Source organism: Salvelinus fontinalis, chromosome 18 (genome assembly GCF_029448725.1).
Source record: "Salvelinus fontinalis isolate EN_2023a chromosome 18, ASM2944872v1, whole genome shotgun sequence".
In the NCBI taxonomy this organism is placed as follows: Eukaryota; Metazoa; Chordata; class Actinopteri; order Salmoniformes; family Salmonidae; genus Salvelinus; species Salvelinus fontinalis.
In genome coordinates, this window is record NC_074682.1 from 5,769,916 (window position 1) to 5,783,604 (window position 13,689).

Consider the following 13,689-nt stretch of genomic DNA (forward strand, 5'->3'; position numbering starts at 1 on the left):
CTCTCTGTGTGTGTGTGTCTCCCTCTCTCTCTGTGTGTGTGTGTCTCCCTCTCTCTCTGTGTGTGTGTGTCTCCCTCTCTCTGTGTGTGTGTGTGTGTGTGTCTCCCGCTCTCTCTGTGTGTGTGTGTGTGTGTCTCCCTCTCTCTGTGTGTGTGTCTCCCTCTCTGTGTGTGTGTGTCTCCCTCTCTGTGTGTGTGTGTCTCCCTCTCTGTGTGTGTGTGTCTCCCTCTCTGTGTGTGTGTGTCTCCCTCTCTGTGTGTGTGTGTCTCCCTCTCTGTGTGTGTGTGTCTCCCTCTCTGTGTGTGTGTGTCTCCCTCTCTGTGTGTGTGTGTCTCCCTCTCTGTGTGTGTGTGTCTCCCTCTCTGTGTGTGTGTGTCTCCCTCTCTGTGTGTGTGTGTCTCCCTCTCTGTGTGTGTGTGTCTCCCTCTCTGTGTGTGTGTGTCTCCCTCTCTGTGTGTGTGTGTCTCCCTCTCTGTGTGTGTGTGTCTCCCTCTGTGTGTGTGTGTGTCTCCCTCTCTGTGTGTGTGTGTCTCCCTCTCTGTGTGTGTGTGTCTCCCTCTCTGTGTGTGTGTGTCTCCCTCTCTGTGTGTGTGTGTCTCCCTCTCTCGGTGTGTGTGTCTCCCTCTCTCGGTGTGTGTGTCTCCCTCTCTCTGTGTGTGTCTCCCTCTCTCTCTGTGTGTGTGTGTCTCCCTCTCTCGGTGTGTGTGTCTCCCTCTCTCTGTGTGTGTGTGTGTGTGTGTCCCTCTGTGTGTGTGTGTGTGTGTCTCCCTCTGTGTGTGTGTGTGTGTGTCTCCCTCTCTGTGTGTGTGTGTGTCTCCCTCTCTGTGTGTGTGTGTGTCTCCCTCTCTGTGTGTGTGTGTCTCCCTCTGTGTGTGTGTGTGTCTCCCTCTGTGTGTGTGTGTGTCTCCCTCTGTGTGTGTGTGTGTCTCCCTCTGTGTGTGTGTGTGTCTCCCTCTGTGTGTGTGTGTGTCTCCCTCTGTGTGTGTGTGTGTCTCCCTCTGTGTGTGTGTGTGTCTCCCTCTGTGTGTGTGTGTGTCTCCCTCTGTGTGTGTGTGTGTCTCCCTCTCTGTGTGTGTGTGTGTGTGTGTCTCCCTCTCTCTCTGTGTGTGTGTGTGTCTCCCTCTCTCTGTGTGTGTGTGTGTGTGTGTCTCCCTCTCTCTGTGTGTGTGTGTGTGTGTGTGTCTCCCTCTCTCTGTGTGTGTGTCACCCTCTCTCTGTGTGTGTGTCACCCTCTCTCTGTGTGTGTGTCTCCCTCTCTCTGTGTGTGTGTCTCCCTCTCTGTGTGTGTGTGTCTCCCTCTCTGTGTGTGTGTGTCTCCCTCTCTGTGTGTGTGTGTCTCCCTCTCTGTGTGTGTCTGTCTCCCTCTCTGTGTGTGTGTGTCTCCCTCTCTGTGTGTGTGTGTCTCCCTCTCTGTGTGTGTGTGTCTCCCTCTCTGTGTGTGTGTGTGTCTCCCTCTCTGTGTGTGTGTCTCCCTCTCTCTGTGTGTGTGTCTCCCTCTCTCTGTGTGTGTGTCTCCCTCTCTCTGTGTGTGTGTCTCCCTCTCTCTGTGTGTGTGTCTCCCTCTCTCTGTGTGTGTGTCTCCCTCTCTCTGTGTGTGTGTCTCCCTCTCTCGGTGTGTGTGTCTCCCTCTCTGTGTGTGTGTGTGTGTCTCCCTCTCTGTGTGTGTGTGTGTGTCTCCCTCTGTGTGTGTGTGTGTGTGTCTCCCTCTGTGTGTGTGTGTGTGTCTCCCTCTCTGTGTGTGTGTGTGTGTCTCCCTCTCTGTGTGTGTGTGTGTGTGTCTCCCTCTCTCTGTGTGTGTGCGCATGTGTGTATGCATTTGAAAGGTTGACCTTTCCCAGTAAACTAGATGCATAAATACTAGTCCATGTTATGTGGCCATTGAATGGTTAATGTACAGTGGGGAGAACAAGTATTTGATACACTGCCGATTTTGCAGGTTTTCCTACTTACAAAGCATGTAGAGGTCTGTAATTTTTATCATAGGTACACTTCAACTGTGAGAGACGGAATCTAAAACAAGATTCCAGAAAATCACATTGTATGATTAAGTAATTAATTTGTATTTGATCACCTACCAACCAGTAAGAATTCCGGCTCTCACAGACCTGTTCGTTTTTCTTTAAGAAGCCCTCCTGTTCTCCACTCATTACCTGTATTAACTGCACCTGTTAGATTCTTCAAAATATAAACTATCAAAATAAAGAGAGTCGCACACTCCATGTGTAATCTCCCAGCAAAAGCGTTTCGGCATCACTGTGTTTTCCTCAGGGTGCTTCCTCAGATTCCTCAAAATAGCCACCCTTTGCCTTGATGACAGCTTTGCACACTCTTGGCATTCTCTCAACCAGCTTCACCTGGAATGCTTTTCCAACAGTCTTGAAGTAGTTCCCACATATGCTGAGCACTTGTTGGCTGCTTTTTCTTCACTCTGCTGTCTGACTCATCCTAAACCATCTCAATTCGGTTGAGGTCGGGTAATTGTGGAGGCCAGGTCATCTGATGCAGCACTCCATCACTCTCCTTCTTGGTTAAATAGCCCTTACACAGCCTGGAGGTGTGTTGGGTCATTGTCCTGTTGAAAAACAAATGATAGTCCCACTAAGCGTAAACCAGATGGGATGGATTATCGCTGCAGAATGCTGTGGTAGCCATGCTGGTGAAGTGTGACTTGAATTCAAAAACATTCACTGACAGTATCACCAGCAAAGCACCCCCACACATCACACCTCCTCCCCATGCTTCACGGTGGGAACCACACATACGGAGATCATCCGTTCACCTACTCTGCGTCTCACAAAGACACTGCGGTTGGAGCCAAAAATCTCAAATTTGGACTCATCAGACCAAAGGACAGATTTCCACCTGTCTAATGTCCATTGCTCGTGTTTCTTGGCCCAAGCAAGTCTCTTTTTCTTATTGGTGTCCTTTAGTAGTGTTAAAAAAGAAAAATGCAATTCGACCATGAAGGCCTGATTCACGCAGTCTCCCCTGAACAGTTGATGTTGAGATGTGTCTGTTACTTGAACTCTGTGAAGCATTTATTTGGGCTGCAATCTGAGGTGCCTTTAACTCTAATGAACCTATCCTCTGCAGCAGAGGTAACTCTGGGTCTTCCTTTCCTGTGGCGGTCCTCATGAGAGCCAGTTTCATCATAGCGCTTGATGGTTTTTGATACTGCACTTGAAATTTTCCTGAATGACTGACCTTCTTGTTTTAAAGTAATGATGGACTATCGTTTCTCTTTGATGATTTGAGTTTTTCTTGCCATAATATGGACTTGGTCTTTTACCAAATAGGGCTCTTCTGTATACCACCCTTACCTTATCACAACACAACTGATTGGATCAACCGCATTAAGAAGGAAAGAAATTCCACAAATTAACTTTTAAGAAGGCACACCTGTTAATTGAATTGCATTCCAGGTGACTACCTCATGAAGCTTGTTGAGAGAATGCCAAGAGTGTGCAAAGCTGTCATCAAGGCAAAGGGTGGCTACTTTGAAGAATCTCAAATAGAAAATATATTTTGATTTGTTTAACACTTTTTTTGTTATTACATGATTCCATGTGTTATTTCATAGTTTTGATGTCTTCACTATTATTCTACAATATAGAAAATAGTCAAAATAAAGAAAACTCTTGAATGAGTAGGTGTGTCCAAACTTTTGACTGGTCCTGTGTGTGACCAAAAAAGGCTGTATAAAATAACTACAAATACTGAGCTATATGTGACCGACCGGCTCGATCTGGTGTGCGTGACCAAAGACCTCTATTTTTGTGTCATATGACCATAGCACCGGTTCTAATTCAAGTGCCAATGCCATTAAGCAAATTCCAGGCGGTGCTATGGGCAGATGAATCTTCCAGCAAGACAATAACCCCAAACAGACATCAACATCCACAAGGAAATGGTTAATTGACCGCAAAAATCAACATTTTGCAATAGCCATCTGAGTTGCCAGACTTAAACCCCAGATCCCTCTCAATGTGTTCTCCAATCTCATAAAACATTTTAGAAAAAGGCTCAGTATTGTTATCCTCGCAGGGGGAGCGTGCTGTCATTTGGACCCCTATCTTTTATTTGAATTTGTATTACTTGTTAAACAAAATCTCTATCTCTAAGCAATTGTACTTGTATGAAATAATATAATTGTAAAAAAGTAAATACAATTTAAAAAATGGTGCATACAGTATAGCTCAGTATTTGTATTATTTCTTTTATAGTCTTTTTTGCTCATCTTCATCAAGGGATCCAATACTTCCAGAAGTCTGGTTGTATATATCATCTCACCAGAGTAGCTCCTTGTGAGTCGTGGCGGTTGACGTCCTCTCCCTCAGTCAGCAGCTCCTGGATATCTCCCATCATTCTCCTCTCTACAGACGCCCGGGTCTCGTTGATCATCTCCTGGGTGATGCCTGTCAATCAAAAACAGATAAGAAGTGATATAAGTCAGACAGACAGATGTCTGTGTTTTTATATCTCCCTTCCAGCATGGGAACTATTACAGTATATATGTTGGATGTGTAACCAGGCCAGTAGAGTGCATTCGGAAAGTATTCAGACCACTTGACTTTATCGACATTTTGTTACATTACAGCCTCATTCTAAAATGGATTAAATACACATTTTTACTCAATCTACACACAATACCCCATAATGACAAAGCGAGAACAGTTTTTTTTGTGTGCCTCATTTACATTTAAAAAAAAAAACTCATTTACATAAGTATTCAGACCCTTTGCTATGAGACTCACAATTGAGCTGAAGTGCATCCTGTTTCCATTGATCATCTTTGAGATGTTTCTACAACTTGAGTCCACCTGTGGTAAATTCAATTGATAGGACATACATTGAAAAGGCACACACCTGTCTATATACACAGTGCATTCGAAAAGTATTCAGACCCCTAGAATTTTTTCCACATTTTGTTACGTTACAGGTCCCACAGTTGACAGTGCATGTCAGAGCAAAAACCAAGCCATGAGGTCCAAGGAATTGTCCGTAGAGCTCAGAGACAGGATTGTGTCGAGGCACAGATCTAGGGAAGGGTACCAAAACATCCTCAAGAACACAGTGCCCTCCATTCTTAAATGGAAGAAGTTCAGAACCACCAAGACTCTTCCTAGAGTTTGCCGCCCGGTAGCATCCCTACGGTGAAGCATGGTGTTGGGACCATCATGCTATTGGGGATGTTTTTCAGCGGCAGGGACTGGTAGACTAGTCGGGATCGAAGGAAAGCTGAACGGAGCAATGTACAGAGAGATCCTTGATGAAAACCTGCTCCAGAGCACTCAGGCCCTCAGACTGAGACGAAGGTTCACCTTCCAACAGGACAACAACCCTAAGCACACAACCAAGACAACGCAGGAGTGGCTTCGAGATAAGTCTCTGAATGTCCTTGCGTGGCCCAGCCAGAGCCTGGATTTGAACGCAACAAGTAAAGTGTCGGTCCCATGTTTCATGAGCTGAAATAAATACGCATAAAGTGCTTATTTCTCTCCAATTTTTTTGTGCACACATTTGTTTACATCCCTGTTAGTGAGCATTTCTCCTTTGCCAAGATAAACCATCCACCTGACAGGTGTGGCAAATCAAGAAGCTGATTAAACAGCATGATCATTACACAGGTACATCTTGTGCTGGAGACAAAAGGCCACTGTAAAATGTGCAGTTTTGACACACAACACAATGCCACAGATGTCTCAAGTTTTGAGGGAGTGTGCAATTGGCATGCTGACCGCAGAAATGTCCACCTTGCCAGAGAATTTAATGTTCATTTCTCTACCATAAATCACCTCCAATGTCATTTTAGAGAATCTATCAGTATGTCAAACTGGCCACACAAGCGCAGACCACGTGTAACCACATCAGCCTAGGACCTCCATGTCGGGCTTCTTTACCTGCGGGATCGTCTGAGACCAGCCACCCAGACAGCTGATGAAACTGTGGGTTTGCACAACCAAAGAATTTCTGCGGAAACCGTCTCAGGGAAGCTCATCTGCGTGCTCGTCGTCCACACCAGGGTATTGACACGACTGCAGTTCAGCGTCGTAACTGACTTCAGTGGGCAAATGCTCACCTTCGATGGCCAATGGCACACTGGAGAAGTGTCCTCTTCACGGATGAACCCCGGTTTCAACTGTACCGAGCAGATAGCATACACTGTGTGTATGGTGTTGTACACACCTCTTCATTAGAAAATGAATCTGCGACATTGTACCCATGGTGAAGGTTCGCTGCTTCCCCAATCAAAAGCCCTGGATTAACACAGAGGTTGGCGCTAAACTAAAGAGCAGGGCTCCCACACACAGAGCTATCGTAGACAACCCTGATGCTACGGCCGAAGACCGGAATAAGTACAAGGCCCGCTATGACCTCCGCAGAGTCATCAAACGAGCAAAAGGACAATATAGAAATAAGGCGGAATCAAATTACACAGGCTCCAACGCCCGCCGCATGTGGCAGGGGCTACAGTCCATTATAATTACAAATGAAGACCCAACCGGGATCTGCCCAATGTCATGATGGTCCTGTGAGGATCAGGATCATTTGTTTAAATCAGGTAACAATTAAACATAGTTAGTTGATTCAATAAATAACAGTCATCAGATTAATGAAAGTAAAGTCACCAACAATGCCTCTCTACCAGACAAACTCGATGCATTTTATGCACGCTTTGACAACAACGTCGAGCCGGGTGAGGGCCATCACTGACCTAGAGGACTGGGTGACTTCGCTCTCCAAAGCCGACGTGAGGGTCTTTAATCAGGTCAACACCTGCAAGGCTGTGGGCCCCATTGGTATTCCAGAGTGCGTTCGCAGAGCATGCCCCGAACAGCTGGCAGGCTTATTCACAGTCATTTTCAACCTCTTCTTGTCCCAGTCTGTAATCCCCACATGTTTTAAAATACCACAATCATCCCTGTTCCTAAGAACTCTAAGGCTTCATGCCACAATGATTACCACCCTGTAGCACTCACTCCTGTAACCATGAAGTGCTTTGAGAGGCTGGTTATAGCACACATTAACTCCATCATCCCAGCCACTCTAGACCTACTCCAATTTGCATACCGCCCCAACAGATCCATAGACGACGCAATCTCAATTGCTCTCCACATTGCCCTTACCCACCTAGATAAGAGGAACACCTATGTGAGAATGCTGTTCATTGACTAAAGCTCAGCGTTCAACACCATTGTCCCCCCCAAGCTCGTCACCAAGCTTAGGACTCTGGGTCTGAACACCTCCCTCTGCAACTAGATCCCGGACTTCCTGATGGGCTGACCCAAGGCGGTGAGGGTAGGCAACATCACCCCCACCGCGCTGACCCTTAACTTCTTGCAACTATAGGGGGTGCTGTTTCGCATTAGCATAATTTTCTCTACAGATTAAACTGCCTAGTACTCAATTCTTGCTCGTACAATATGCATATTATTGTTATTATTGGATAGAAAACACTCTCTAGTTTCTATAGCCGTTTGAATTATGTCTCTGAGTGGAACAGAACTCATTCTACAGCACTTTTCCTCCCAGTGAGTGAGTTTTCAGAACTCTTGGCCTCTGGTTCCAGATCAGTTTTAAAGCCACTGTAGATCCTATGAGGATACAAACACTGCCCACGCCTTCCTCTAGATGTCAGTAAGTGGTGATAATTTGAATGGAGTCGATTGCGCAATCATTGGCTCTATAAATCACCAAATACCGGAAGTAGCGTTCCTTTGGACTCTGCGCTCAACACAAGAAGGATATCTGACTGGCCTTTTTCCAAGCCTTGGTTTAGCCAGTAATATAGCGTCGGTCATCTTTTTACTCGTTATAGGTGTTTAGAAACATCATAAGGTAGTTAATTTAAACCGTTTTATAGCAATTTATATCCGTTTAGTGCGATTTTGAGGCATTGCTTTGTAATAGACTTTGAAGCTCCGGGCACGTTTCGGGGTCCCGGTCGTACGTTAGTGGGCATTTCGACGGACAAGTGGACATCTTTCGAGCAAAAGAAGATTAGACCCAAGAAACGATTCATTGCCCAAGATTCTGATGGGAGAACAGCTCATAGTAAGAACAATTTATGATGATAAATCGTGTTTCTGTCGAAAAATGTTAAACGCTTATGCCGCCAATTTGTTTGCTATAGCTTCGCTTGGCGCAACCTGTATTGAAAAGTAAGGATCATTTAAAAAATGTAATTCCGCGATTGTATTAAGAATTAAATTGTCTATCAATCGCTGTCCACCCTGTATTTTTTAGTCAAGTTTATGAGTATTTAAGTATAAGACTAGATCACTGTCTAATATGGTGCACGACATTTTCTGACCAGCTGAGCTACTTTTGTCATTTTCTAACCATGATTTTGGTGGCTAAATATGCACATTTTCGAACAAACTCTATATGTATGTTGTAATATGATGTTACAGGAGTGTCATCTGAAGAATTCTGAGAAGGTTAGTGAAAAAATTAATATATTTTGGCGATGATAACGATATCGCTCTCTTTGGCTTGAATCAGTGCTCGGGTAACGTTTGCATATGTGGTATGCTAATATAACGATTTATTGTGTTTTCGCCGTAAAACACTTAGAAAATCTGAAATGTTGTCTGAATTCACAAGATCTGTGTCTTTCCATTGCTATGTGCTGTGTATTTTTAAGAAATGTTTTATGATGAGTAAATTGGTAATACACGTTGCTCTCTGTAGTAATTCTAGGAGATTTGGTGAGATTTGTGATGCTGGCTGCAATGGCAAACTATGATTTATACCTGAAATATGCACATTTTTCTAACAAAACCTATCCTATACCATAAATATGTTATCAGACTGTCATCTGATGAGGTTTTTTCTTGGTTAGTGGCTATCAATATCTTAGTTTAGCCGAATTGGTGATAGCTACTGGTGTTGAGAAAAAATGGTGGACAAAGAAAAAGTGTCTTTTGCTAACGTGTTTAGCTAATAGATTTACATATTGTGTCTTCCCTGTAAAACATTTTAAAAATCAGAAATGGTGGCTTTATTCACAAGATCTGTATCTTTCATTAGGTGTCTTGGACTTGTGATTTAATGATATTTAGATGCTACTATTTAATTGTGACGCTATGCTAGCGATGCTAATCAGTGTGGGGGGGGGGGGGGGGGGGGGCACCCGGATCCGGGGTTGAGGCTCGTTAGAGGTTAAGAGGGGATGACCACTCCACTCCATCAACAGTGTCAACTCTGTCCTGATATGAACTGAAGCCATGTTTCATGTGCCCTCTCATCCACTGGCGCATGGAATATTTCCTCTCCAAGCACTGCTGATAGCCTTATCAACTTTCTCTCATTACTGTATGTAGAGTCCATCACATACGCAAACATAATCACATTATTACAAATCAATGTGACTTTAATCCTTGCTTTGATGAACTCATTAGCTCATTTGTCTAACTGCATTGTGTTACTGTTTTTTGTTTTCCCAAGTCAAATCCTGTCCTCAATGGAAGAGTTGAGCACTTCTCAAACACCATCCATCCATGGTGAACCTGTCCTGCACTGAAGTCAAGCCTCCGAAAGCTGAGTCACTGGCTTACTGGTGCTCTTCCAAGCCATCCCTAGGAGTGGTGCGTCACTTGAGTGGGTTGAGTCGCTGACGTGATTTTCCGGTCCGGGTTGGCGCACCCCCCTTGGGTTGTGCAATGGGGGAGATCTTTGTGGGCTATACTCGGCCTTGTCTCAGGATGGTAATTTGGTGGTTGGAGATATATCCCTCTAGTGGTGTGGGGGCTGTGCTTTGGCAAAGTGGATGGGGTTATATCCTGCCTGTTTGGCCCCGTCCGGGTGTATCGTCGGATGGGGCCAGAGTGTCTCCCGACCCCTCCTGTCTCTGCCTCCAGTATTTATGCTTGTTACGTTCCCCAGTTTCTGTGTTCTGTTTTGTATTTGAGTGTGTGTTTCAGGAGATGGCTTCTGGAAGTACTCCCCAACCAGTTGATTGGTCTACCCCCAGGCTAATTGATGATTGGAGCTGACCCCGCCCCCTCGTCAAGAAGCAGCTGACACTAATCACCATTGCCACCTGAAGATAAAAGCCAGTGTTCTGCCCAAGAGATTGAGAGAGGAGAGATTTGGAGATCAGAGAGAGAATTGAATATTTTGGAAAGATCGAGAGAAATTAGATTGTGATATAGTGTTGGTTGTGTATCAGAAAGTGTGGTATGTACTGTTGTTGGTAGCAGTTCTGTTGTTGTTGGTAGCAGTTTTTCTATGTCCTGTGTTTGTGAGTGTTTGTGAAATCGTTAATAATTACTCTGTTTCGTTTGTTCCCAGGGGGGAAGGAGAAGGCACTTTGGGAGTGCTTAGGCAAGAGGCCCGAGGGCATACAAATACCCGTAGTATATTTACTGTCTAGGCACACTAGGTAAGACCTGGGCGGACCACCCCCTGTAATTTGGTTAGGGCACCAGGCGGTGTTAAGTGGGTAGGCAGGTTAGATAGGAGAGGGGGAACTTTGATATTTACTTTCTTTGCTTTGGTTCCGTCCAGCCCCTTTTCCCCATATTACCGTGTAAGAAAATAAATTCTAGTAAACGGTAAATTCTGCTTTTGTGTCATCCTTGCTCGCACCTACAGTCCATACCTCTTGCACTTCAGAGAGTTGAGTTATAGCAGGGAGTTGCGTTCCCTCTTCTCAGAGGCGTGCGTAACAATGCTGCAATAGTTTGTCGTGGGATAGGGTCAGTCTGTTATATCTGGAGTATTTCTCCTGTCTTATCTGGTGTCCTGTGTGAATTTAAGTATTCTCTCTCTAATTCTCTCTCTTTTTCTCTCTCTCGGAGGACCTGTGCCCTAGGACCATGCCTCAAGACTACCTGGCCTGATGACTCCTTGCTGTCCCCAGTCCACCTGGTCATGCTGCTGCTCCAGTTTCAACTGTTCTGACTGCGGCTATGGAACCCTGGCCTGTTCACCGGATATGCTACCTGTCCCAGACCTGCTGTTTTCAATTCTCTAGAGACAGCAGGAGCGGTAGAGATACTCTGAATGATCGGCTATGAAAAGCCAACTGACATTTACTCCTGAGGTGCTGACTTGTTGCACCCTCGACAACTACTGTGATTATTATTATTTGAACATGCTGGTCATCTATGAACATTTTAACATCTTGGCCATGTTCTATTATAACCTCCACCCAGGACAGCCAGAAGAGGACTGGCCACCCCTCATAGCCTGGTTCCTCTCTAGGTTTCTTCCTAGGTTCTGGCCTTTCTAGGGAGTTTTTCCTAGCCACCATGCTTCTACACCTGCATTACTTGCTGTTTGGGGTTTTAGGCTGGGTTTCTGTACAGCACTTTGTGACATCAGCTGATGTAAGAAGGGCTTTAAAAATAAATTTGATTGATTGATACACTCATTCAATCACTGCTGTGATCCCTTGCCAACACTGTGTAAGTAGTCCAATAATATTTGACTATAAATGTCTTTATTAAATGTTTCAGGTTAAAAAAAAGACAATCTCTGAAACACGCTTTGACGTCTCCGTGCAGTCCACGCCTTTTCCGTGGGTCTCCCATCATCCTACTTTTTTCAAGTTACCAGCCTCCACTGCTCTACTGTTCAGCTATATTATTGATGATATCAGAGAACTGGGACTTCAGGTACTACAGTGAAAGCCAACTGACATATCAAAACAGTATTTTAATAAAATAAAAAATATTCGCTCACCTCGATTGGCCATTGCGGTCTCGATGATGTCCAGGGTAGGGTCATCTTCACACAGGTCATAGGGCATGTTGCCGTCAGAGTTCACAGCTAACAGGTCTGCTCCACTGGGAAGGTGAAAAAACAATAAGAGATGAGTGTGACTCAATTGGTTAGAGCATAGCGACACCAATGCCAACGTCATGGGTTTAATCCCCTCAGGGATCAAAAACATAGTCAAAATGTATGCTCTCACTGTACTGTAATTGTCTTGGACCAATTAAAACACAGATCTGACATGAATAAATACAAGACATATAGATGGAAAGCTGCAGTGTTGTATGTCGTGTGACTAAGCCACTGTCTTACTGTTGTATGAGGACCTTGACCAGTCCTGCATGTCCACAGGTGGCAGCAGCATGTAGTGGGGTCCAAAGTTCATTGTCCTGGGCGTTTACGCTGGCACTACGATTCAACAGGATCTTTACCATCTCCTCATAGTTATCAATACAGCACTGGGGAGAGAGAGAGGTAGCGACAGAGAGAGAGAGGTAGCGAGAGAGAGAGAGAGAGAGAGGTAGCGAGAGAGAGAGAGGTAGAGAGAAAGGTAGCGAGAGAGAGAGAGGTAGCGAGAGGTAGCGAGAGAGAGAGAGAGGTAGCAAGAGAGAGAGATGGAATATTAGCTTAATTTAATACAACAAACTAAATGCATTGATGTAACAAGACCCTGTAGAATCTATAGGAGACAGAATCTCTAATGCTGTATAAATGTATTTTATAGAACTTTATAATTCCACTGAGACTTAAGAATACATTAAGCATCACAAAGATGTGACTCTTTGATATCTCCACTGCTGTGTGGGTTGTGTGTGTTCTTAAACAGCAGGAAGTGGGCTAAAACTAAAACATACAAAAATTACCAGGGTGTGGAAAACATGTTTTCTCCATCAGAAATAATTGGAGCTAACTAATGCTCAGTGGTGGAAAAAGTACTCAATTGTCATACTTGAGTAAAAGTAAAGATACCTTAATCAAAAATTACTCAATGAAAAGTGAAAGTCACCCCCAGTCAAATACTATTAGACTTTTACTCAAGTAGTATCTGGTATTAAATATACTTATTTTTTTATTTTATTTCACCAGGTAGGCTAGTTGAGAACGAGTTCTCATTTACAACTGCGACCTGGCCAAGATAAAGCATAGCAATTCGACACATACAACAACAACAGAGTTACACATGGAATAAACAAAACATACAGTCAATAATACAGTAGAAAAATAAGTCTATAGACAATGTGAGCAAATGATGTGAGATAAGGGAGGTAAAGGCAAAAACAGGCCATGGTGGCGAGGTAAATACAATATAGCAAGTAAAACACTGGAATGGTAGATTTGCAGTGGAAGAATGTGCAAAGTAGAAATAGAAATAATGGGGTGCAAAGGAGCAAAATAAATAAATAAATACAGTAGGGGAAGAGGGAGTTGTTTGGGCTAAATTATAGATGGGCTACGTACAGGGGCAGTAATCTGTGAGCTGCTCTGACAGCTGGTGCTTAAAGCTAGTGAGGGAGATAAGTGTTTCCAGCTTCAGAGATTTTTGCAGTTCGTTCCAGTCATTGGCAGCAGGGAACTGGAAGGAAAGACGACCAAAGAGGAATTGGTTTTGGGGGTGACCAGTGAGATATACCTGCTGGAGCACGTGCTATGAGTGGGTGCTGCTATGGTGACCAGTGAGCTGAGATAAGGCGGGGCTTTACCTAGCAGAGACTTGTAGATAACCTGTAGCCAGTGGGTTTGGCGACGAGTATGAAGCGAGGGCCAACCAACGAGAGCGTACAGGTCGCAATGTTGGGTAGTGTATGGGGCTTTGGTGACAAAACGGATGGCACTGTGATAGACTGCATCCAGTTTGTTGAGTAGAGTGTTGGAGGCTATTTTATAGATGACATCACCGAAGTCGAGGATCGGTAGGATGGCCAGTTTTACGAGGGCATGTTTGGCAGCATAAGTGAAGGATGCTTT

General features: G+C 44.5%; 1 protein-coding gene across 2 annotated transcripts in view; it reads right to left on the reverse strand.

Annotated features, from left to right (window-relative positions):
* LOC129814847 (protein phosphatase 1 regulatory inhibitor subunit 16B-like) overlaps positions 1-13,689 on the reverse strand; it is a 134,568-nt gene that overhangs the window by 12,677 nt on the left and 108,202 nt on the right. For both annotated transcript variants that reach the window (XM_055867936.1, XM_055867935.1), the window contains exons 4-6: positions 12,037-12,182; positions 11,692-11,795; positions 4,291-4,415 (exon numbers count right to left, since the gene is read on the reverse strand). In XM_055867936.1, the coding sequence (XP_055723911.1) occupies positions 4,291-4,415; positions 11,692-11,795; positions 12,037-12,182 (375 nt within the window). The remainder of the gene's footprint in view (positions 1-4,290; positions 4,416-11,691; positions 11,796-12,036; positions 12,183-13,689) is intronic.